The sequence below is a fragment of the Podarcis raffonei genome, chromosome 16, assembly GCF_027172205.1.
Source record: "Podarcis raffonei isolate rPodRaf1 chromosome 16, rPodRaf1.pri, whole genome shotgun sequence".
Classification (NCBI taxonomy): domain Eukaryota; kingdom Metazoa; phylum Chordata; class Lepidosauria; order Squamata; family Lacertidae; genus Podarcis; species Podarcis raffonei.
Window position 1 is genome coordinate 39,551,203 of NC_070617.1, and position 25,948 is coordinate 39,577,150.

General features: G+C 45.5%; 1 protein-coding gene across 8 annotated transcripts in view; it reads right to left on the minus strand.

Moving 5' to 3' along the window:
• Positions 1 to 1,352: 1,352 nt before the first annotated feature.
• The window catches only part of CAMKK2 (calcium/calmodulin dependent protein kinase kinase 2), a 46,548-nt gene continuing 21,952 nt past the window's right edge, over positions 1,353 to 25,948 (minus strand). For 3 of the 8 annotated variants that reach the window (XM_053369858.1, XM_053369857.1, XM_053369856.1), the window contains exons 3-18: positions 25,304 to 25,351; positions 24,824 to 24,877; positions 24,356 to 24,407; positions 22,247 to 22,380; positions 21,515 to 21,551; positions 19,188 to 19,209; positions 17,646 to 17,734; positions 16,744 to 16,943; positions 15,997 to 16,050; positions 14,537 to 14,610; positions 13,113 to 13,200; positions 10,040 to 10,153; positions 9,558 to 9,686; positions 8,290 to 8,390; positions 4,701 to 4,742; positions 1,353 to 2,552 (exon numbers count right to left, since the gene is read on the minus strand). In XM_053369858.1, the coding sequence (XP_053225833.1) occupies positions 2,474 to 2,552; positions 4,701 to 4,742; positions 8,290 to 8,390; positions 9,558 to 9,686; positions 10,040 to 10,153; positions 13,113 to 13,200; positions 14,537 to 14,610; positions 15,997 to 16,050; positions 16,744 to 16,943; positions 17,646 to 17,734; positions 19,188 to 19,209; positions 21,515 to 21,551; positions 22,247 to 22,380; positions 24,356 to 24,407; positions 24,824 to 24,877; positions 25,304 to 25,351 (1,317 nt within the window). In that variant the 3' untranslated portion in view covers positions 1,353 to 2,473. The remainder of the gene's footprint in view (positions 2,553 to 4,700; positions 4,743 to 8,289; positions 8,391 to 9,557; positions 9,687 to 10,039; positions 10,154 to 13,112; positions 13,201 to 14,536; positions 14,611 to 15,996; positions 16,051 to 16,743; positions 16,944 to 17,645; positions 17,735 to 19,187; positions 19,210 to 21,514; positions 21,552 to 22,246; positions 22,381 to 24,355; positions 24,408 to 24,823; positions 24,878 to 25,303; positions 25,352 to 25,948) is intronic. The other 5 variants (XM_053369859.1, XM_053369862.1, XM_053369861.1 and 2 more) reach the window with 5 other exon arrangements.

Below are 25,948 nucleotides of genomic sequence, written 5' to 3' on the forward strand. Positions count from 1 at the left end.
TACTAAACAACCCCCTACTATCTGCCCCCGGAAGACATTTTGTGCTTGCAGGCTTCCCCAGATGGATTCATAGGTCTTTATCACAAGTGTTTACATCGTTAGTTTTTCAGTCTTGTTTTAAATGCATTTGCTCTTCTTTGTGTTTTTAACTAACTTTTGAGTAAATCGCCTCAGGACAGTTATTTAGAAGGTGATTAATAAATTGATGGTAATTAATTACACATTTCTCCTGGTTGTGCTGGGTGGGTGGGGGCTTAAAAACTGGAGAGGATGGGACACATAAAGGAGCCCACGCCGTACTCATGATAAACCACAATAACCCAGGAGGTCTGCCATTTAGTTCTACACAAACAGGCAGCAGATTCCCTTCCTCCTTCAACGTTTTGACTCCAGTGCTCGTCATGAAGAGAAATTAAGCATTAAGGTACCTCCTTCTTCAACAAGCTGGTGTCCTCCAGATGTTTTGGACTACAACTCCAGCACCAGCACCAGCACCAGCCTGCCAGAGGGCAGAAGTACAATGGAAAGCTTAAGCAGAACAGCAAATAATGTGGACACACAGACTGCAGGATGACCTAAGATGCTGCTGCCCCCGTGTGTAAACAGAGCTTTTACACTGGGAGCAGAGTAGAAGGAACGGTGAAAGTAAAGCCATCAGCCACTTAAGCCCACCCAAAACAAATAGATTAACTGGGGCTACGAAGTGGTACCTGATTGCAAAACAAACAGCAGAGAGAGAGGCCTGATGGTTGCTGCAGCAACAGTTTACTTCTTTCAACAGATCATGCATTTTGTGGGTTTACGGTGTACTTACCCATCCATGGCTCTGCCTCCAACTGGGAGATGCAGGCCCCATTTGGGTTTGAGGGAGGCTCTCGGAGGCAAGCTCCATGCTCAGCAACCATCCCAGGATTGGGTCAATTTTACAATGTGAGGGTTTGGAGTGAAAGAAAGACTGCATCTCTGAAAGCATCACTACTGGAAACTCTTTAGTCCACAGAAAGCTAGCATGTCAGGGGTATAGATTCTGATGAGTAGTGAATTTTTTGGTGCTGGTTGTTTTCTCTCCAAGAAAAACACGGTAGCATCCAAACATGCAATTCTGTCAGCTGCTTTTAAAATTACAGATTTTACTGACATGGCAAAACTATTCTAGCAACTTGTATACTCCAGCAAAGGCAAGAATAGTGAGGGTGGGTGGAAATTATGCATGAGCTTAGCCTTTCATTCCCTGGTCCTTTTGTTTCCTCAGCTAGTGGCTATCGGAGCACAGGGATGCAGGTGCTGGTCCCGTTCTAAAGATGGGGACAATGACACATTTTTCAGGTACAAAAAAAGCACAAAACAGCTACTTCTGCTTACAAGCTAATTGAAATATTCGTTAGCAGCAAAATCTATATATTTCAGTAAAATTCATTGGATTGTATTCAAAAACTGCAGAAGCTATCTGTTATTCTGTTAAAATGTATTAAACCATGTTACATAACAGGAAGTGTTGGATTATAATTATTATTTTAAAAATCCTGATTATTATTTTTTGTACATGCCCATATAGATAACAGAGATCAAGTAAAACTGCTAGCAGGAAATTCTTGTTATCACTTCATCAGCTAGATACAATATCGTTTTCACTCAGCAGTGCATGTTTTCAAATTTGTGCTTGAGCATGATTGTACTGAAGTCGAGCACTCTGTGGGTTCTTCTGGCACACACAGCCCCTCAAAAAGAAAGGACTCTGTCTGCCTTGTATGTCTGGAGCACTCAAAACCCCACAAACCACACCACTGCTATGGTCTTGAGGATGGTCAAATGAAATCAAGGCAAACCACTCTCAAATGCAGCTGTGAATAATCTCTAATCACAAAAGCCCAAGCATCACCAAAAACCCCGATGTGGCATTTCTGTTTGGTTTCCATGCAGTAAAAAATATCAATACAAAAAATGTATGTATAGTAAACACCAAAGCAAAAAAGAGAAAGATGTATGTTACTGGAAGGATGCAAACACAATCTCCGCTTGATCGAAAGCATCACACTTAGCTGCCCATTTTCAACACGCTTTTAAAATACGGACCATTTTCTTCATGAAATATTTGACCTGGGAGTTTCTCCCCACCCTACATGAGGTTGATAGTTTGGCTGATTTTCGCAAAATCAGTATGACAAGCTCTGACATCGCTCCATTCAGATGAAGCCCAGGAGCAGGCCGGTTTGAGGTCCTCGTATTTTGATATCAGACATGATCCTGTGATGGTCCTTATTTACGGCGGCTGGACGGATTCTGTTTTATACAGCATGCTGCCACAAAAAGTTCTATATTCAGCATCTATATGGTTACCAGCCTCACAGAATGCTGGTTGGATCGCCCTGGGATCCACAGGCTTCTCCCTCCATGAACACATGCTTTGTAACGGAGTCGGGGGTGGGAAGTTGGGATGGGACCAGAGGGTGCGCTCCAACCAGAATGGCAGCTTTCAGGAAAGCAGTTCATTCTCGCCCACGTTTGGCAGGTCACTGATGCTCTTAAGGTTGTCTTCGCTGTTTTGCTTCCTGCTTTAAAAAAAATGAAGAACAAACGTGTTAAAAACCATACAACATTTTTTCTCCAAGGTGAAATGAGGAGGAAAAGATAGAGAAAATAGGCTACACATTGCACCTGATGCCATTTCTATGGCTCCAGGACAGCTTTGATATATGCTAATGGAGGTTGAGGTGGGCAGTGATTGCACAGGTGCCTCTGGTAGGACAGGTGTGTGGTTTGTGGTGGTGGGGTGCTCCTGCATCCATCTTTGTTGCTTGAGGCTCGTGTAGCTTCAGTGGCTAAGAGTGCCTCCTACCAGTTATGGCTGCTACGCCAACTACAGTCACTCTTGAATGGGGATAGCCTGTCCCTGGTGAGTCATACATTAGTAACCTCAAGACTCGATTGTTGCAATTGGCCCGGTCTGGAAGCTCCGGCTAGTGTAAAATGCTGCAGCCAGACTGTGGGCAGAGCTGGACCACCAGCATCAAACAACCCCAGTATTTAGGAACTCGCTACTGGGCCAAGCTCAAGGCTGTTGAATTAACTCACAAGGCCCTTGCCAACTGGGTGTTGCCAACTCCAAGGACCGCTTGATCCCTGCCTGATCACTGAGGTCTTCAAGGGAAGTCACTGGGCGTGGTCCCCGTGGTCCAGATGTTTGGCTTGCATCCACCAACAGCTGTGCATTCAGTGGGCTCCCTGCTGTGGAATTTCCCCTCAGCTGAGATCAGACAGGCCCCCTCGATGTTAAATGTCTGGCACTTACTAAAGAGTGTCTTTTTTTGGTAAAGCTCAGCAGGCATTTAAAGTAAGCTTTTTCTGGTTTCATGGTTAGAGAACTACAGTGTTAAGCAGGATAAAAATTGGTGAAATGAAAAAGTAAGAATAAATAATTAGCCTTCAGCAACCTGTTGCCCTCCAACTTCCAGTGTGGGCAATGGTCAGGGATGAGGGACAAGCCTCTACAGGGCAGCAGGCCTCGGTAGGCAGTGCTATAGCAGACAGCCAGTTCAAGAAAATAGGAGGAATTCCATGAAGACTATGGTCACTGTTCCTCAGCACAAACATTTCAGCTTGTCCCCTTTCTCCTGTACCTGCACACTGTTGTGGGGGTCCTCCCGTCCCCCCCCCCGAGCCAAGTTTGAGAGGCATGGGGCTGCATGCAGGAGGGGGGAGTCTCCTTGCATTAGCAGAAATCCTTGCATATGCACACACTTCCCCTAGTGGGGCTCATTAGTTGAATCCCGCCTGTAGCGATTTTTCTCTTATCTGACGAACAGGAATATAGAACCTATGAAGAGGCATTGTTTGCAACCGCAGCGAACAAAACCTGAGTGAGAATTTTGCACCAAATTGTCCATAGTTTGCAGTGCCTTGTTAATATGAACAAGCTAAAATTAAAAGCAACCCCAATAAATTCTACGGTTAATTTTTATATATGGTACACACTTATGCTTTCGTGTATTTTATTATACTTACAATGGCCATATAACTACGAGCAGCTTAGATCAAATTGCATCCTTAAAGTGTCAGGACAAGTCATGAGTAGAAAAGAAAGCACTCTGTATGAACACTGAGAGTTAAAGAGAATGCACACCCTCTCTGGGCTGCGTGTCTCACCACGGAGGAGAATCACACACACTGAAGTCCTTTGCAGCCCGTAGTTTGAAAATGCACCAAAGAAATCCAAGAGCTGGCACCGGTCAAGTTTCTGCTGGCAGCCACATGCATATACATATATATTTCCCGACAACCAGGGCCATTGCTAGGTACATAAAGCGCTCAGAGCAGAGACCCACAATAAATGGATGGAGTGCCTCTGGGCAAATTGAGATGGAAGGCGATAGACGTTCACTGTGCTTTGCAAGGCATCCAGCTGCCCTGGAAGCAGACTAAATTAATAATAATGCTTTGAAACACCCCTGCTGACAGCCCATCACCTCAGCATCCTGCTGTGTGCTACTGCTTAGTTGGGGAAGGGTCTTTGTCGAATCACGATCATGCTACATATTTCAGAAAGGGAACCCCAAAACAAGAGCATTCCATGCATCAGAAGTCGGCTTCATGCTCTCCCTTCCACTGACGACAACATGCAGCAGCTCAGAGACTTTGATTCCAGTTCATTGCATAACGGACAAACAGGTAGAAGGAGCTAGCAAGACAATTGTGATCTTTACCTTTGACTGATGAAATATTTCACAGTTCCCGATTTGTTTTTTCTGGAGTTGTGGGGTAGGGCGTGGGACAGCGGGTCAAGGAGAAGGACAGGAAGTGGATATGAGAACACACAACCATACGTACAAAATAAAAAAAATCCTTCCAGTAGCACCTTAGAGACCAACTAAGTTTGTTATTGGTATGAGCTTTTGTGTGCATGCACACTTCTTCAGATACACACAAACACACACACACACACAAAATCCGGCAATGTCCTCCACTGTCACACTCAGCACTGGCTGTGTAGAAGTACATATCTTTCCAGACACAGTTCAAAGAAACCAAACCATAAAATGGAGCAACGGAAGTAGAAGCACAACATTGCGTAATCTGCATGTCTCCAAGACCTGCTGCTGTGGCCCAGGATTTGGTAGTTTGAGAAATCTCAGCTTTTGCCAAAGACAACAAGTCCGCTCACCCCTTTTGGTGCCCTGGCGTTGCGGGACAGAGGAGGCTTCACTGGGACGCCAACGTGGGAATTCAAACTGCGGTGCCTTTCCTGAACCCCCTCCGCCTATCAGGAACCGAATCCTGGCCTGCACCCTGCTTAGGCAAATGGGGCTGCAGGCTGGGACTTGGGCTGTGCCGGGGGGCGCCGCCAATGGAGCTGACGCTGTGCTTCCCTCAGATCCACCCCTTGCCCATTTAAGCATCCTACACCTGGGGCTCAGCCTGTTTCTTCCTGCGCCGGGTTTCCCTATCCCACCCACCCTCGGTTTAAGCTGATAGTCAATAACTTTGCTGTGGCTACGGTGGTCGCCATCCTTCAAGGGGCCGGGTGGGAATTTGCCCACTGGGCTAATTGGCACTGACCCGGTGGTTTTGCCTACCTCATAGAAATCGTCACAACTGGTTGGGCATTGGAGCAATCCTTGGTTTTGGATGGAGGGGAGGTTGTCATCTCTGCCTGCCCCTCCAGACTGGGGTATCCCTTTAAAGGGATCGGGGTGGGGGGAGTGGCCATGTCCGCATGCCCTGGGGGAGCCAGGGCCAAAGGAACTCCCCCAGATGGTGGCCCCTGGGGGGTCACCCTCTTGGATGTAGATCTTAGGAACCCCCACCTGGATTGACCATGTGTCACTTCCAGCGGGCGGGCCAGAAGTATTTAGATTCCCCCATGCCCAAGCCAAACCTCTTTCATCTGTATTCAATAAAGTTGTGGCTTGTTTTGATCCAGAACCCAAGTCTTATTTGTCTCTTATTTATATGGGTTGGGTATGGGAAGTCTGATGCCTGATCCTGCAAGAGTTTCTAGTTCACAAGGTGCAAAATAAAAGCTTAGAGATGTTTCTATGAATTCTCACTGCCTTCTTCTTAGCTACCCCTTTGAAAACTATGCAACCCTTAATTTATCCCAAATCCCTTGAGCTTCCTCTGACCAAAGAATCTGGATACTTTGGGTGTAGGCATGGACAGAGCGGCAGAACTCAAGGCAGCCCTTACAAAAGGGTTTTCCCATCAGCTATTCTGCACTATTTTAAACCATTTTGATCATTCATTATTCATTTCCCTAAGAGGGAAGGGAAATTGGGGGGAGGTGCTTGTGAGGCACAACAATCTTTTGGCATCATAGTAGCAATAAATTAAATAAATTTAAAAATAAATTATTTTAAAAATAAATTATTATTTTTTAAAATCCTAAGCAAACAAACAAAGAAAGAAAGAAAGTCAAATTTGGGGGAGGACTTATGGGGAAGGGAAAACACTTGGGGGAGATGTATATGACCTGTGGGCTGTAGGTTGGCCACTTCTGCTTCAGAGTGAATAAAGGTAAAGGTAAAGGACCCCTGACAGTTAAGTCCAGTTGCGAATGCGTTTGTCTGCTCTGCAGACAGTTTTTCCAGGTCATATGGCCAGCATGACTAAGCTGCTTCTGGCGCAATGAAACACCAAAACCAGAGCAGTGCACGGAAACGCCATTTACCTTCCCGCCATAGTGGTACCTGTTAAGCTACCTGCACTTTGATGTGCTTTTGAACTGCTAGGTTGGCAGGAGCTGGGACCAAGCAACGGGAGCTCACCCCGTCGCGGGGATTCGAACCGCTGGCCTTCCGATCGGCAAGCCATAGGCTCAGTGGTTTAGACCACAGCGCCACCCGTGTCTGTGAATAGGTATAGGTAAAGGTAAAGGGACCCCTGACCATTAGGTCCAGTCGTGACCGACTCTGGGGTTGCGGTGCTCATCTCGCTTTATTGGCCAAGGGAGCCGGTGTACAGCTTCCGGGTCATGTGGCCAGCAGGACTAAGCCGCTTCTGGCAAACCAGAGCAGCGCACGGAAACACTGTTTACCTTCCCGCTGGAGCAGTACCTATTAATCTACTTGCGCTTTGACGTGCTTTTGAACTGCTAGGTTGGCAGGAGCAGGGACCGAGCAACGGGAGCTCACCCCGTCGCGGGGATTCGAACCGCCGACCTTCTGATTGGCAAGTCCTAGGCTCTGTGGTTTAACCCACAGCACCACCTGCGTCCCCTGTGTCTGTGAATAGAAAGCTACAAAAGTAGACAGCTCAGCCCCTGCACTTTTTGGAAAGTGCTGTCTCCAGCATCACTCTGTGACCAGCAGCCACCCCTCACAATTCCCTTTTCTACAGAAGTTCTTAAAAATAAAGCAAGCCCATCTTCTTTTACGTTGCTTTTCTCCACCTCTTAAAACAACAACAACAACAACAACAACAACAACAACAACCACCCTACCCCTGCCTTTCCCAAAGCTGGTGGTGCTGCAGGAGAGACCCACTTTCCAGTGGTGGGTTCAAGCCACCAGTGTGTTAAACACCAAAGTCTCCCAGTGGTCCATTTAAAGCTCAATAAGCCCTTGCCCTCTCGCCTTTTCCTTCACAGATGCTCTTGTTATTTTTCTTTACCTGAATCTGAGATGTAGCTGGTGGACATGAGGACAGGGCCTTCTCTGCAGCGGCACCACACTTATGGAAAACCTTGCCTTAAAAAATTTGGATAGCCCCCTGCCCATGCTTTCAGACACCAAGTAAAAACTTTTCAATTCAGACACACTTTTCTACAATGGGTTGCATATACAAAAATAAATATAATAATAAAAATTATGTTCTGTGAACAGCTGTAGTTCACACAGGCTCCTGGACAGGCATGTCACGAGACTCAGCCATGTTTCTACATGAGGTAAGCACCTCAGATCATAACCTCCCATGTTATGGCTGCACACTGAAGGGGAAGACAGTCAACGCCATCTTTTATTGACAAGGCTGGCTCAAAATAGTTTGCCCCCTGAGGTGGGGGAGCAAGAAGGCATCATCCAAAAGTCAAAGTGCAAAGTTTCCAAGGGAAGCAAGGTTATTCTTCCACACTCCCTACAGTAAAACACAATTAATATTCCATTAAATAAATAAACTGCTGTCTTCTGCTCACACACACACACCTCAAGTTTGTTTAATGGCAGGGCTGGGCCTGTATGTTAGGTATTGTTGAGCACCCCTAACTTCCAGGAAAATTCCCCATGAAAATTCTCCACAGCACATTTGGATAACTCTTGCCCTTCTCCACAGCTCAAGGCTCCTGCGTCAGGGACTTACGTCAACAGATTTCCTGGCGCAGAAAGGGATCTCTCTTCTCTTCTACTCCCCTCAAACGGGTTCCCAAAAGATCTTTTCCTGATCATTGATTTTACCAGGATCTGAAAGAGAAGATTATGATTGTTTTACTATTACCAGTATTTTTGTATTTATATGGTGCTGCCTTCATCAACGTGGCACCCTCCAGACAGTTTGGATTACAATCCCAAGACATCTGAGGGGGCCAGGGGTTGACTCCATCCAGTAAGCTAGCACCTCAGGGAAAGGCCTACATGAAATTTCTTTCTGATGTGTTAGCTTAAGGCAAGGAAAGAGGCTTTTTAAAACTAGCTCATTCCAGGCAAAGGCTACAGATAGCTTTTCCAGTGTTATACAGTCATACCTTACGTTATGTTTGCTTCATGTTATGTTTTTTCAGGTTGCGTCCCACGGCCAACCAGAAGGATCGGAAAGGGTTACTTCCGGGTTTCGCTGCCCGTGCATGCACAGTAGCGCTAAATCGCACTTCGCACATGCGCACAAGCACCAATCACGCTGTGCACCTGCGCAGATACGGTGCTTTAGTTTGCGGGCTTTTCATGTTGCGATCCCGTTCGCAGTAAGAGGTACCACTGTACTAGCAAGCTACATGCAGGAGGAGGAGGAGGACTCAGAAACATGGACCCCCCTCCCCACAATCTGAAGTGATACTGCCCAGTATTCCTCCTCATTCTGCATCAGTCGAGGAGACCCTTTGGCCTACAGGCCAAACATGACCCACCAGGCCTTTTGGGGAAGCCACCCCCACTCGACCTATGCCAGATACTCCACATGAAGTCAGGTGGGGGCTTGGTAAAAACCAGGTGTTAAAAAACCATTGGGAGCTTAAAGGGGGCTCCCTATTTCTCCTTTGCTGGAACAAGGTGCGCCCCCAACTTCCTTGCTCAAGGAGGGGGACGGGGCTTCCATTCAGTGCAAATTGCTTCTCCCACCATAAGACGCACCTAGTTTTTGGAGGAGGAAAACAAGAACAAAAATATTCTGAATCCCAGAAGCCAGAACAGCAAGAGGGATCGCTGTGCAGTGAAAGCAGCAATCCGTCTTGCTGTTCTGGCTTCTGGGATAGCTGTGCAGTCTGCATTTGCTCCATAAGACGCACACACATTTCCCCTTACTTTTTAGGAGGGGAAAAGTAAGTCTTACAGAGCAAAAAATTCAGTAGGTTGGTTAGACGTGCCCTTTTGAATCAAGAATATCCAACACACAAGCAGCACTTGGGTCTCACTCACCACAGTGGCCAAGCTTGGGATGTGCTTAACCGAATTCTCAACCTCTTCCTCGGTCACTTCTATGAGCGTGCAGTTCTCGTCCTCTGTCGGCAATGGTTCCACCCCGTTCTTGGTGACCCAGGGGTGCACCTTGTTTGAGAGAAGGGGGAGAAACACCACACATTGCCTTGATTTCACAGCTGGAGAGGGGGGATGCCCTATGACTTGGTGACCCAGAGACTCTTCTTGTAAAAATATAAAAAGCTGGGCAGAAGCCGATAATTATTTCATTTGGGGGGGAAGAGGGAACAATTTAAGAGAAACACACTTCCCCTGGACCTGGAAGGACAAAGGAGTCAGCACTATGAAACTTTATTTTAAAATAAGATTATGAAAACGGAGGAAGCATCCTTTGCACTTGTCGTGGGGGTGGGGGTGGGGATCCCTCGGAAATCCAGCTACCACAAAACAATTCCCAGCTAAGACTGCAGTTTGATACACACCATGGTAGCTTCTAGACTGAATTTCTTGAAATAGGCTGTCAGGGCCTCTGAAGCGCATTTGGCAACTGGAACTGGTCCATAGCATAGCGGAAGGGTTGTCAACTGGAACAGGCTCTGGGGAACACATACAATGCCCTCATACCAATCAGTGGTGTGGACACACTTGGCACACAGTGTACATTTGGGGTGTCAAAAGGAGGAGGTGTAGAAAAGGGAAGCCCAAAACCATCCAGGGGCTGGTTAGAACGGGGCTTTCTGGTTGAGAGGGGGTAAAGAGAGTAAGTATAACAGAATTCAGCCCAAGAATACTAGAATCGGGGGTGAGCCAAGGAAGGCAAAGGGCGGGAAATTCAGGACTGTCAAAATAAGAACTTCTTCACACACTCACAACAAGGCTCACAAGGCCACCATTATGCTGAAGGCAAACAGGTCTGGGGCTAATCAGATCTGGATGAGTACCAGATGAACACCACCGTGGGTATCATGACAGAAGGAAGGAACATTAAATAAATGCAAGAAGATGGATGGATGGATGGACAGACAGACAGACAGACAGACGATACCACACAAAGCATTAAAAACTACCACAAGTTGTGGTGATAGCTATGAATTCAGATGTCTCCAACCTTATCAGGCCCGGAACACACCTTTAACCCAAACATGCATTTTGTGACCCTGCCTTCATTATTTTCAACCATATATTTGTATGGTGGTAATGCTGCTTTTGCAACCCACCTTAGAGAGGGCTGTGACCCTGTAAGTGGATCTCAACTGGGCTAGACGAACTCATGAAGGTTTCGGCTAGCCATTGTTACCACCCACAGTGGGTCTTCCCAGCTTGCAGGCTCAGAGACAGCCTGTCTTTGAGTATCAGCAACTCAAGAACAGGGGAGGGGAGGGGGCTACTATCCTCAGGTCTCATTTGTGGGCTTCCCAAGGGCATCTGCTTGGCCAGTGTGGGAAACAGGATACTGGACTAGATCATAACAGCCACACAGGATCAGGCCCATATTCTTATAGAATTTGGTTTCCAGAGTTAATGCTGGCAAGTTTCCAGGCACAAGGCAAAGTGTTGGTTCTGACCCAAGCAGGCTAGCAGCGCCTGTCATTTTTGCAGGTTCTGCAACATGCCACTCACACAGTAAGAGTGAATTGGTGGTGGATTTATACAGGTCCATCCACACATCCTCCTGCTTTCTTAGTTGTTCTGCAATGCTTCCCCAGTGGTTCCACATTACTGCAATCTGGAGGGGGAGATCTTGCACCACAAGACAACAAAAGTGGGACAGAACATAGCATTTGTGGTATGAAAAGTTACAGGATTTCAGCAGGAATTACAGGACATGCACCAAGTGGAAACCACTCAGTTTAGCTTCCCCAAAACATATGCAGGTGCACAATTATGCCTGAGAGCATCATGAGCACAAATCATCATGAATGCACAATAAAAAGGAGATGGCTCAAGAATTGCCTCCTTCCACAACTTCCTCCAGGTGCTTGGAAATCCTTGGCAGAGAGCTGTATAAGATCATAAAAGTACTGGCAGCTTATTCCAAAAAGCATTAGAGAAATAATTGGATACCATAAAACCACTAAAACTAAACTTGTTATCTTTTGGGATATTTAAAAATTAATGTGAATAGGAGACATGAAGACCTAGTTGGAAATTTATTGCTCACTGCCAGAGACCTAAAGGCAAAGTACTGGAAATGCAACTCATGTCCCAACAAAGATGGATGATTATGGGAAGCCTGGCAGATAATGAGAATGAATAAATTAACTGACTGTAGATGACCAGGAGAGAGAAAATACAAGTCAAGATTTCCTCTCTTAGATGCAGCAGCTTTATATTGTTTACTGGAACAAGAACCCAAAGGAAAAAGTGAGATGAGTAATACCAGCCAAGTTGTAATTTTAAAACTTGATAGGGAGGGGAAAATTCCCCCATTGTGAGAGCTGGGAGGGTCCATTACTTTCTGTGAGACAAGGATTAGGGAGCTACTTTTAAGAGAGGAGTTGGTGTTTTCTTTTCTGTTTCTTTCTCTGTTTTTGTTTTTATTTAGATTATTTTATTATGAAAAAGCTGTTTTAAAAAAGAGAGAGAGATTTTGAAACCATAAGCTTAATACTCTGAAAGCAACTCAGTATAGGTAAAGGTAAAGGGCTCCCTGACCATTCGGTCCAGTCGTGGCTGACTCTGGGGTTGCGGTGCTCATCTCACTTTATTGGCCGAGGGAGCCGGCGTACAGCTTCCGGGTCATGTGGCCAGCATGACTAAGCCGCTTCTGGAGAACCAGAGCAGCGCACGGAAACGCTATTTACCCTCCCGTCAAAGCAGTACCTATTTATCTACTTGCACTTTGACGTGCTTTCGAACTGCTAGGTTGGCAGGAGCAGGGACCGAGCAATGGGAGGTACATTTGTGTATATTTAAATCCACAGTCCCCATAATAAACTACAATTCCCAGGTTTCTTTGGGGAAATCCATAAACATATGGTGTGGATGTACGTGACCTGGAAGTTCTGCAACTAAAACTCGTATATATTTTTATTTTACAAAAAGTAGTCAAGGTTTTCTTTTATTTTCTTGCAGGGGAGAGTGGGTTAGATTTAGACTGCAGCTTGAAGGATCTAACCCATTTTGCCCATGTTGATTATCTGACTTGGAGCAGCCTGGGGAAGTGGGGTGGGGAAAAAGAATCAGGATCAAGGCCCCACTGCCCTGCAGGGGAATTCCAATGCAAATTGTCTTCCCTTCCTGCAAAACTCCCACATCTTGACCTTAAGCCTGTCAACAAGCTCTGGTAGGAAAATGCGTCCCCTTTAAAAAGGTGCACTGTCCAGGCATGATGGGAATTTTAAAATCCATTTGTAAGCTGCCTTAAGAGACCTTTGGACTATAAGGAAGGGTAGACACTGTAAAATGGATTATTATCCTCAACCAGGAATGGTAGCACAGATAAGCATGTCAGAACAGCAACAACAAAAAAGAGAGGCCAAAGAAAAGGATCTGAGACATATAAGGTTACGGGCATCACACTTCTTTGGATGTTCTGAATTGACTGTGGGATACCTTAATTTCTGGGACTGTGATCCTGGATTCGGGATTCTTGTCCAGCATCTGCGTGATCAGATCTTTCAGTTCATCAGAAATGTCTGGCCTGGGTGGGGAGGAAATATCAAGACAAGTTGAACAGTTAGTTTGCCTCACAAGCACTGGGCCTGGTCTCACCATTTCTTTTTGAAACAAACAAATGAACAGTAAGTCTCTAGCCCTTAAGGATGGAAGGGCAGGTTTGAAAATAAGCTGGTCATTCCTGCTGTATAGGAGTCAGACCACTGGTCCCATCTAGTTCAGAATTGTCTACAAGGGACATTCCTAGAACTACCTGGAGATGCCAGAGATTGAATTTAGGAGCTTCTGCATGCAAAGCTGATGCTCTTCCACTGAGCTAAGCCCACCTAAATACAAACGAGAACCTCATTTACTGGATATGGGAGAGAGAGAATAAAAACAGGGGCTGTGTTCCTAGCACTTCCCAAAAATGTCCTTGTCGCCTATTTGCCTCAATCGGCAACCACAACAAGGGAGCCACACGCAAACAGGGAAGCGGCACCTGAGTTGTGAGGTTCCCAGGCAACATCCCAATCCCTGCTCCCAACTTTTTCTCCCAGGACTTTGCCCTTCTCTCCTGCTTTATCAGTATACCTCTGGGTACAGGGTGGTATATAAATTCAATCAATCAGTCAATAAAATAAAGCTCCAACTCAATCATAACTCTTCAGCAAGCCTTCTCCAGCACCCAGAACTTGCTTGCACTGGTGGCAGCACCACCCGCTAACTTGGATGGCTTTAAAACAATTAGGCAAATTCATGGAGGAGAAAGCGATTAAAGCCCATCAGCCATGCTGTCTCCACGGTTGGAGGCACCTGAGTGCCAGTCCTGGAAACGCACAGAGGCCTTAGAAGCCAGCCCAAATTTACTGCTGTTGAATATGTCCCACCCACCCCCCATCCGCCGCCCAATGAAGGAACTGTGAGGTACTGAGGGCAGTAAGAGCTGTTCGACAGTGGAATTTGCTGCCAAGGAGTGTGGTGGAGTCTCCTTCTTTGGAGGTCTTTAAGCAGAGGCTTGACAACCATATGTCAGGAGTGCTCTGATGGTGTTGGCAGGGGGTTGGACTCAATGGCCCTTGTGGTCTCTTCCAACTCTATGATTCTATGATTCTAAGTTGTTGTCTTTCACCCTATATATGTGCTGGGCGAGGGGGGCACACAGAGACTCATTCCTATCGCACCAAGTCTTGGAATGGCTTGGCAAGCAGCAAAGCACCTCCAAGGTTCCAGGTGGCTTCCAGGAGACTCCTGCCCTTCTGCTGCAGGTCCAGAAGGAGAGGTGGGGAGAGCTTGCTAGAATCCAGAACGCCCTCACCGGTGAGTGTGTTTGTGGACCCCTAGCTAGGGTAGTCATAAACATAGTGATTCTGCATACTCACTGGTCAGGAAATTCCAGCATCTGGCTCTTGATTTTGCTGTGCAAACTCAAAATCCTCTCATCCATAAAAGGGCACTTGGAAGAACAAAAAAACACAATGAGAGATTATAAAGCAATGGCTAACTTGGTCTCCCTGCCTCCTAAGAATGTGATCAATTCATTTGATTTGATTTGTATACTGCCCTTTATCTGTAGATTTCAGGACAGTTCACAACAAAAAATATTCTATTCTCCTCCCCCTCTCCCCCTAATGAGCATCTCTCATTACAGACATAAAATCAATTTAGCATGGAAAGGTGAGCGTGGGGGCAGGACTAGGGATGTCAAATGGGGAGTCCTCTGCATTCTGATCCTGCCTACAGTTCCCAGAATTCTTTGGGGAGCAGCCATGACAGGTACACTGGTGGTATAAAGCTTCATCAGACATTTGCCTTTCCCCCTACCGTTGCTTCACTCTTGTGTACCTGGTTTATTCTGGAATTCTGCTTTATTATGTATTATTAAATTTAGGGCAGCCAACAGATAGAACACACACCATAGGGATTTGCAGCTCCTGATTAAGAGTGACAGAACCCTGATGACTGCCCAGTTTATATTTAGCCACTTTACAGAGAATCAAAATCTCCAAGAGAGCGAGAGGAACACCATTTTGATGTCTCTTTATGAACTAGTGACCACTAGCAAATGTTTGAGTGTCATCTTGGCACCTGCTGGGGAAGCCCAACAGCCCAGCATGGCCTTGTTGATGTGCTTGAGGTCCTGCTTGAGTTCCTGTATCTCCTATACCATTTCCCCAAATTAACACCCCCACAAAAAAAACCCTTCAAACCCCGCCTTTTTGTCTTGCAGAGAGAATCATGCAGGTAACAAACCACACGGGAGATCATAGATTTGCATCTAGGTTTGATCCCTAATACAGTTTTGTATTTAAGAACTTGTCTGGTAGCCATAGGCGACTGGGAATTCCATGGAGGCGGGTAAGGGGGCTGCTGGAGAAGGACCGATTGCTCCATTTCTCTTCCACAAATCTGCTTGCTTTCTCTGCTGGCCACGGAGAACGGAAAGCCTGTCCCTCAGCTTTGACTCTTCTCCTCCAACCCACCTGCTACAAAACACCCACCCCCCCTTTTTAAATTTACTGTACTCTGCTAAGAAGGCAGTATTCTGCATTTCCCTGCTTGCTGCAGAAGTGAAGCCTTCCCTCCACTGCGGTCACCTTGCGTATGCAGGCCAGTAGCTTCTCAGCAGGTTGGTCAAACTTTCTGCAGACTAGTAACATGTGTGGGCTTCTTAATAAGGCTGCCCTAATAACATCCAGATCTTACTCAGCTTTATGACCCCCTAAAAGAGGGGCAGGGCATGCTTCCTGCAACCAAACACTATTTCTGGCCCTGTTCCAAACAAGCAACAACAACAAAATGTTTAAAATCCAAAATGTAGGTAAAGAAGCAGCTCATTTACCTGCCCAAAGACGAAGCAGTAGAGAGTGATCCCCATAGCCCAAACATCTAAAGCCTTAGGAAGAAGGGACAGGTAGAGAGAGAAAGGCAGAGATTAAACACATGAGCCCTCCAAAAACTCTACATTTGTATTGCTTTTCTATTTTAAAATAACATGGTAAGCTTTTAAGATGAACTGCCGCAGTGGCAGGGAACCTCAGGCCTGGCAGGGGGGCAGCAGAAATGTGATTCTCTGGGCATGGCTATCCGACCCTCCAGACTCTCCAGATTAGTAGTGTTGGAATCAGAATATCCATAGTATTTTAATCTATTTGTTAGAGGACCTCCAATACCGATTCCTCCAGGAGTACGGCACTTGCTTTCTCCACTCACCCCCCCCTCCAATTTTATTCATACAGCAATCTTGCAATGGACAAGATCATGGCCGGATGGAGGTTTCAACGTGGATTCCCCCCGTCCTAGTGTGACACTCTAACCCAGGAGTTGGGAACCTGTTGCCTTCCAGAGGTTGCTGAGATACAACTTCCACCATCCTTGAGGTTGGGCTGATGGGAGTTGAAATCCAACATCATCCAGAAGGTCATGGCTTCCCCATCCTTGCTCTAACCGCTAGGCCATGTGATGGCTATAAAGTACATTGGACTTTGAGTCATTTCAGGCAACCTAATTTTTGGTTGGTTCCTTCCAGGGAGTACAAAACATGGTTGTCTAAATGAGCATACAAATACACACTCTTCTCTCAACATACCTTTCCAGAAAATATTTTTCTGGTCTCTGAGAGGGTCTCGGGTGCCATGAAGGCTGGAGTCCCCACAGTGTTGGTTAACAGGGCGTCTGTCCCTTTGAATTCGTTGCTCACGCCAAAATCGGCTATTTTGATGTGACCATCTTCCCCAACTAAAAGATTGGAAGGCTTAATATCCCGGTGGATTATTTTTTGGTAGTGCACTGTTGAGAAAGACCAGATGAGACATGAATTGGGCAGAGCATGAAGGCTCAAGGGGTGCAAAGAACCTGCTCCCTTTCTTCAGTTTTCAGGGGTTAATTTGCTCCATCCCTCTTTCCTCCTCATCCCTCTTTCCTTTTGTGTCGTGTATTTTAGACTGTAAGCTTTCAGGCAGGATCTGTATCATTTAAATTGGGAGCCTATTTGGCTGAAGAGTGAGGTAAAAATGCTCTAAATAATTAAAATAAATAAAACATTGAGGGAAATTTGGGGGCTTAAATGACTATATCCCTAGCCTAGGGAAAAAGAGCTACTGTAGCACAGTGACTAAGTCTGAGATAATTATGCAGCACTGAAAGGGTTCAACTCTGCACATGGTCAGAAGCACACTGTCATTTCATTGTTCCTCCTGTCACAGGGCACAACCCCTCAAGCTGAACATAAATGATCTGGGCTTTAGCTCTATTGATTACAGTCACAAATTAATAGTATCATTATTTATTATTTATTAAATTTCTACACCAGCCTTCACCTGAAGATCACAGGGAAGTTTACAATATAAAAACACAAAAGACATACCATAATAACAAACAAAGACCATAACATGGGTGCCCCCTCCCTCGCCCCCAGTATTACTATTTATTAAATGTTCTGTGCCCTTCCCTTCTGTGCCATTTTGCTAAAACGTCGCCAAGGGAACTCACAATATTCAATGCCTTTGATCAGGTCTTGGAAATAGAAGCGTGCCTGGTCTTCAGTCAGAGGTTTCAGGTTTGGGACTTCCATCACAGGCCTGCGAAGGTGAAACACAACTTGGCCTAAAACGCAAGACTTTTGGCAGGTCTGGAGGCCCCGACCTGCAACCAGATAGAGAGTCTGCGGAGGATGAGCCAGACCCTCCACAGAGCAAGGGCCTTCGGGCAGCAGGCGGGGTCCCCTGGAAGCACCGCATAGGAACCCCTCAAAGTCTCTGCCTTATTAATCCACTGGGTCACTAGGCTTCTGCAGACTTGGCAGCTGCAATACTGGCCTCTGACCAGAGATGGCACTGAAGTGCAGCACACTGGCAATCTCCCCCTCTAGCAAGATACTACGCTGGTGAGTCCCGAGTTCAAGATCCCTTCCCAGCTCCTGAGGGACCCAGAGCTCTTAAATCTGCAGAGCCTCAGGAGCTGCGGGTGGGGCTTCCGAGCATAACTTTTGGAGCAGGCATAGGCAAACTCGGCCCTCCAGATGTTTTGGGACTACAATTCCCATCATCCCTGACCACAGGTCCTGTTAGATAGGGATCATGGGTGTTGTAGTCCCAAAACATCTGGAGGGCCGAGTTTGCCTATGCCTGTTTTGGAGGAACAGACAAATTTACATGTATGAACCCAACCAATTTACATAACCAGTGGGGTTTTTTTCTGAGGGGACGCAGGGGTACACATACCCCTAAACATTTTGTGGATCTTTGTACTTTTGTCCATTTACCTGTACTGTATTTATTTTTCCTGATTTGAACTATAAACTGCTGGTTTTCTTAAGTCAAAATGAGAGTACCCCTAAACATTTTTTTAAAAATAGAAAAAGCACTGTACATAACTATTGTTGTGCCTTCAGATGTTGTGGAACTCTACCTCCCCTTGGTCAGAGATGATGGGAGCTGCAGGCCTGGACTTTGTTTTCTCAACACAGGATTCTGGTTACTTTGGCGCATAATTTAATACAATTACTTTTTTTATCCATGATTACCATAGCTGTCAACATTTCCCTTTTTTTAAAGGGAAAATCCCTTATTCTGAATAGGATTCCTCGCAAGAAAAGGGAAAAGTTGACAACTATGATGATTACTGTTGTAACAATCATATGAAAACCGCTTTAAGGTGTGCCTGAAAAGCGGTATACTGTGTATACATGCCTTAAATACATAATTTAAATCCATCTTAATTCTGCAGAGTGCACCCCAGCTACAGAGTTCTAGGAAGAGAGAAAGGCTTTAGAGGCAGAGTGATTTGGGGAAGGAGAAGGAAATAAGGGAGGAGGGGGGAGAAGCTCTTGCAGATAGGAGGCAAGGAAAGTTGAAAAGGAGATGATAAAGGGGTGGGGGCTTCTGTGAGTTGTCCTAAAGCCAGAGGATAGACTGCAAGACTGCAAAGTCCTTGGAGCAGCAAACTGCCTCCCCCACAGCTCTTCTTGCTTGCTCTGCAATACATCCTGTATCGCAATGAACTGTATAAATTAATAAACAATCATAATCTTACCCTTTCTTCACAAGTTCAAACACTGAAACACAAAAGAGACCGGTTATTAGTTATGCGGAGAGAATACTACCAGGAGAGAACAATCCTGCCTTTTAAATCATTAACACTCCAGGCAGCAAAATCTCAAATTTTAAATACAGCAAAAAAAAAGAAAGACTTACATTCTGAGAGCTTATAAGGTCATGGCTGATCAGTGTCTGGAGAGGAGGCTAAATAAGGCTCAGGTCACACCTAGTACCAAATCAGGGTTTGGTGCTATCAGCAGTAGCCCTTTGCCTGCATCCTCCTCTCCTCTCACAAACTCACTTAACGCAAAACCTCCTGGCAGGTAGCAAAGCCAAAGTTTACCATTGCATTGAAATGATTGTGTGTCCTTTGCAAACCAGGACCACAGGCCTGTTAAACTGTAGTTTGCAATTGTCCTGCAAACCCTGCTTCCAAATCAGAGTTTGATTCTGTTCTGCAGAGCAAGTGCAGATGATGGTTTGCCAGTTCAGATGCAACGGTAAACTATGATTTACCATAAACCAGACAGTAACTAATGAAGCAGTGTATACATAAGGGTTAGGATGTGGCGTTATATATAAACCATGGGTAGGTAAAATGTGGAGCTCCAGATGATGCTGGAGTGCAACTCCCTGACCATTGCCCACGCAGCAGAGGCTGATGGGAGTTGTAGTCCAGCATCATTTAGGTTGCCCCAAGTTTCTTGAAGGAATAACTGGATGTAAGTAATATACACATTTTTTGTTTCTGTAGAAGTTGAAAATTATAAAGATGAGGAATTCACTTAAATTGGTGACCAAGTCGAACAATTGTAGTCAAAAATATATGGAGGGCACCAAGTTGGTGCAGGCTGCCCTGGAAGGATGGTCCAAACAATCAGTTATGCTTTTTAAAAAAATAATCTTTATAAAGCCTTTGATTTTTTCAAAAACTAACTTGAAACAAACACCAGATGGAGCACAGAGGGAGAAAATACTGAACTGCTGTCCAAGATCTATTTTAGACTCTCTTCCATCTGGAAGTGGCCACTTGTGTAGGCAGCGCACCGAACATCTTTGAGTACTACAGGCACGGATGGGCAATTCTTAACATCAAGTCCCACTCAGTGCTTAGAAGAAGAGGAGCGGGCAGAAAATGGAGGGTTGCAGCAAACAAGTGTGTATTTTACTCCCCACCCTCCCCCCAAGACTGCACATGTTTACAGCATAGGAGCACATTCACAGACACATGTATAGGGCTGTTCTTAGTCCATTAGAGAATCTTCAGTTTAGCTTTGAAAATGGAGCTGGCAAAAACTGGAATAATAGAATTGTCAAGTTGGAAGGAACCCAAAGTACGCAACCCCCTGCAATGCATTATTAGTGTGCAAGACAATTTACTGTCCTCCTGTGAGGTTGGCCACTGGTTTCTGTGTCTTGCATTAAAGCATAGGATTGTGGTTCTGAGCAGGCTTTTATTTTATTTGTCTTCTACCAAGAGGAACAGAGCGATCTACCCCTCCTCTGCTATCTCCCTGTATTTTTGTTTTTTTAAGATATGACATTTACTGTATTTGCCCAATCAACTGTGGGAAAAGCTAAAAAGCTAGCATTGTCCACCACATGGGATACTGTTGTGAACACCTAAGATGCACACCGCAAGAATCACATATCACAACTTCTGGCCAAATGACACCTAGGTCCTTGCACAATCTTCAATCATTCCAAACATCCTGAAGACGGAAGGCGACTGATTTGAGATAAAGCAGCCATGGCTTATCTTTCCTCAACTTGGCCTGCAGTGCTGGTTATTTTATTGGACTGGACTATACGCCATATTCTGTTTATCCAACCCTGGATTGTAACACCTGCCTGGGGTTCCCTGAGCCATTTCCATCTGAGCAGCCATAAAAGTAGGAAGGTTATTAGACCCTTAGAAAACACCTGCCTCTCTGCACGAAGGGGAAAAAGAAAATACAGCAGATGTATCTCATCTGGGATGAGAAATCTGGAGGTGATGTCAGTTACAGCTTTAATTTTGATCCTGGCCATGGAGAAAGGGGCTTTCCTTCCTCTCCATCTAGCACAGAAACAAAGTGGAAATGGGGAGCTCCGTCCTGCTTCCTCCGTCGGCTCTCTCATTGGGATTCCTGGTCGCCAATGGCAACCAGGTGAGTGGTTCAATACAAGGCTGCTCTAGACTTCACCAGCTATCTCAGTTAGGTTTTTAGTGCTTTTGTGCCATTGAGGCTGCTTGCCTCTGCACTGTCCTGCACAGACTGGAAGTGAAGGAGCCTCTTTCGGAGGTGCATAGCAAAACGGATGGGAAGAGGAGTTGGTTACCCATGTACAGGTGGTCTTCACTGGGGTCATCTAGCACCTGTGAGAGAGAGGGGGGAGGGAGAGAGAAAACAAGTGAGGTACAGAGTATGCATCTAGATTCCCATAACTAGCTTACTTTAAAAACAGCAATGCAGTATACCCTGATAGATTAAGGTTATTGATGCCCCATAATTCTTTTTTTAAAAAAATATATTTTTATTAAACAATCCAAGTTACCAATCCAAATGGTCAATTACATTATTTCCCCCCCCTTTTATCCCCCTCCCCATCCCTCCCTCCCTCCCTCCCTCCCCTCAGCTCCCTTCTCTAATTTGTTTGCACTTATTATTCTCTGCATGTTAAAAATTGTACGTATCATTACCTTATCTGTCATATATTCTATTAATAAATTTGTGTATATTTATTCAAAACCTGCCAAGGAGTCCAAGTTGTTTTGTTGTTTGTTAAAATAATTTGTAAAAAGCTCCCAATCTTCTTTGAAGTCACGATTGTCCTTCTCACGTAATTTGTATGTCAATTTGGCCAGTTCTGCATAACTCATCAGTTTTTCTTGCCACTGTTCTTTCGTTGGGATTGATGTCCCATAATTCAAGGGGGGAGGTATTCTTGCCCTGAATTCCTGCTTCAATCTGATTAATCAAAATGGCTGGCACCTTCTGCTGATGACTAACTCTGCCTCCTCCCTTACGCCCAGGAACCACACTGACATTTCTGATGCAATACCATTCTCACCTCCACTAACTTCACTACGTTTGGGTGGTCGAGTTTTTTCAAGATGGCGATTTCTTGGTAGACCTGCTCAATGGGTCCTTTGGGTTGGCAGAAGCCTTCCAGAGGGGGCTTGGCACCACGAGGAGGAGGACGGCCTGTGGAAGACAACAAGGAAATGCATGGAGGGTTGGAGGGCTGGCACATGTGGGGTGCTGCTAAAAGGCTGGGGGCTGGATGTTTTTATATAGCTGATTTCTAGCCCACTGATTCCCAGGACGGATTACAAAAGATAAGAACCCAGGGCACAAAACAGGACCAACAAATCTGTGTAAGCCGGAAGAGCAGTTAAGGAAGTCAAAATAGAACAACAGTCAGCACAATCTCTAGATCTGTCTTTATAACCCAGTTACTTCATCCTTCTGCAAGTATGCTAATTCTATTGACATCCAACAAAAAAACTAATGAAATAGCCATGGTTTCAGTTGGCTCCAAAAAGCAAAGAAAATTGGTGCCAAAGAGGGCATTCCAGAAGAATGGCACCGCCATAGCAAAGGCCCCTCTCCCATGTCACAACATAATGTGTCCCTCCCATTTCTGAAATGCTGAGAAGACCCTCCCTGAGGAGATATTAAGACGTGGGCAGGCCCTCTTTCAAATATTTCAGTCCCAAGTCATTCAGGGCAGGCGTAGGGAACCTTTTGCCCCTCCAGATGTCGCTGAACAGCAACTCCCATCATCCCTAGCCATGTTTGCTGGGGCTGTTGGGGGTTTCAGTCCAGCAACATCTGGAGGGCCAAAGGATTAGCCATGCTTGGTTTCGGGATTTTTAAGTCACCATAAGCAAAATGGGGCCCAGAAGCACAGCAGGGAACCATCGCAGATCCTCTCGAATCATGCTTCTGGTGGCCCCATCCTGCACTATTGCAGCTTCTGGACTGTCTTCAAGGGCAGCACCATGTACAGCACATTATAATCAGTGTTGTTGGTTTTTTGGGGTACTCAGTACAGGCACCTTCCCCTCCCCGCAAATGTTAAAAGTGTGGCACTTACTGTAACAAGTTCGTGGTGAGGACTAGGGCTGGGTGATATCTGGTTTTCAACATTGTGATATATCATTGGCTAAACATTGTGATATACATATATATCACAACATCTGAAATCAGGGGCTGTGTAGAGGCACTAGCTGCCTTCACACTTCTTCCCATACTGTGATTTTTGCACAACACACATCATGATTCACAATATATTGCCAGGTCAAAAATTATGAAACGAATATCACGATATGGACTTGAAATCAGTTTTGAGCTATATATTGTCAGGTGTAAAACTATGAAACCAATATCGTGATATGCATGTCAAACTGGTTTTCGACAATATATCAATATATCACCCAGCCCTAGAGAGTTTCAGCATCTTAAAAAACAAAAAACAAAACACTAACTATAATCATCTCGTTCAGAGATTATCGGGGCAGATGGGGCTCCTCAAGCTGGGAAGGGAGCCCATCTAGGAGAAGGAATACTCTGATCCTAAACCTCCGCTGCCTTGCAGGATATCTTTGGGAGAAGAAAAGGCTCAGGAGTAAACTCTCCACAAAGCCAGAGTGTGGGTGTCTAAAGCGGTTGGATGGTGCCTTGTATGTCTCCTTCTGGCAACTCCTGCAGCCAAGCTGGTGCCAAATATATTGCTCTGCTTTCCTTTGGACCACACCTCCATGCACACCGCCCAGGCTGACACCCCTGGCAGGTCACGTCAGTGCTGCTAACTCAATGCTTTGACTTCACCCCCAAAGGCACACTCCACTGTCTCTCAGGACAGATGCCAACAAAAGGGAGGTTATGGGGAGCTGCTGTATACATTGGCCCATCTAGCTTTGAACTGTCTGCACTGACTGACATCAGCTCTCCAGGTTTTCAACTGTCTCAGCCCTGCCTGGAGATGGAACCTGGGATGATCTGCATAGAAAGGGGGTGATCTACAACTGTACTTCTAGCATAAATACTTGGGAGACGGATCCACCCTTCTCTCTCCCCACTTCACTCATTCACTGTGCTGCCCTTCCCTATCCCAAAGCCTTAGGAAAGGCCAATGCAAGTATTTGGACAGCACATTCTTTTAGTCCTCACTTACGTGGGAATCCTGCTTGCCTCATCAGCTTCTTCTTGGAAAGCACTTTCATTGCCTGCAAGAGAAATCAACACAGGCACACACAATAAGATGACACAGGAAAGGGTCGGCGTGTCACCATTAAAAAGCATTTTGTATTTTTAAACATGGTTTTAGTAAGTTGGCAACCTGAATAAGCAGAAGCGCTAGGGCCAACTTGTCTACTGTACCTGGAAACTTAATAGATTAATATTTCTTAGAGACATTTATGTTTATGAAATATTCACATACAATGCTTTTAAAACATGTACTAAACCTTTTTATTCTATTCTACCCTCTTAAAGATTAAGTAAAGTTGCATTTTTAATCCAGCGAGATTGAAAACTTTGAGCTTTGAAGAGCAGTAACAAGAGAGCAACAGGAGCTGAAGAGTTCCTTAAGGACTCCCACTGCCGTCAACTGCCACCCCCCAGCTCAGAGACTGTTACTCACATAGTAGGTGTTGTCATTTTCATTGTATGCCAGCTTCACAACCCCGTAGGAGCCCTACGGAAATGCAAAACAACCGAATCAAAACACACACAAATTGCCTTCCTGCATTGGAAGGGGTTGGACTAGATGACCCTTGGAACCCTCCCACCTCTACAGTTCTATGATTCTGCAGACAAGGCAATCACACCGAGCAAAACACAAGGACTCAAGCTGTTACACCAAGGGTATTTTGCACTATGCCATGCCACCCACTTCCCAGGAGTGACTGTCACCCACAGCACTCTCTCATAATCTGAAATGTGCTCCCTGGTCCCAGAAGGTTGGTGGCCTCTGAACCAGAGGGCCGAATCTGGATGTTGCTTTATTAGCTTCCCTTTCATAACCTTCATTCTCACACAAATGTGCTGGGCTGGTACAAATTCCAGGTTCAGCCCAAATACTCACACAACAAATCTGCGGAGATAGAAACAACATAATCACCTTTCCAATTTCATCTTTCAACGTATATTGATTTAGCTGCACACAGTCCTAAAAGAAAAGAGGAAGTCGGAAACAAAATAAGCCCAGCACATGCTGAAAATACAAAAGGATGGCATTTACTTTTGATCCATTTCTCTCTTGGGAATGGGAAAAGCCGACGGTTATTAGAAATGGGACCTGCAACAAAATGTTATAGTGTGAAGTAAAGCTGTTCAGGATTCCCTCACTCTATTCCCACTGCTCTGTTTTCCATTCTGTGCTAAGAACAGTCAGCTGGCATCCTGAGTCAAACTCCTGAGTCAATTTTAAAGTGTCTATGAAGCACTAAACAGTTTGGGACTGGTATATGTTGAGGGACCACAGTCGATATCACCACAATCTACAAAATGGGTCCTTCTGACTGTGCCACAACTGACAGAGGCTCATCTGGCAGAGGTCTGGTGGAGGGAAGGCCTTCTCTGTTGTGGTGCCTACCATGTGGAAATTTCTTGCTGTTGAAATCAGGCAGGTACCAGGTATGGGAGCATCCATCATCTATTGAAGACGGAACTGTGCACCCAACCATTCCTTAACTGTTCTCACTCTTAGGGTATACCTGAAGGAGCGTCTCCACCCCCGTTGTTCATCCCGAACACTGAGGTCCTG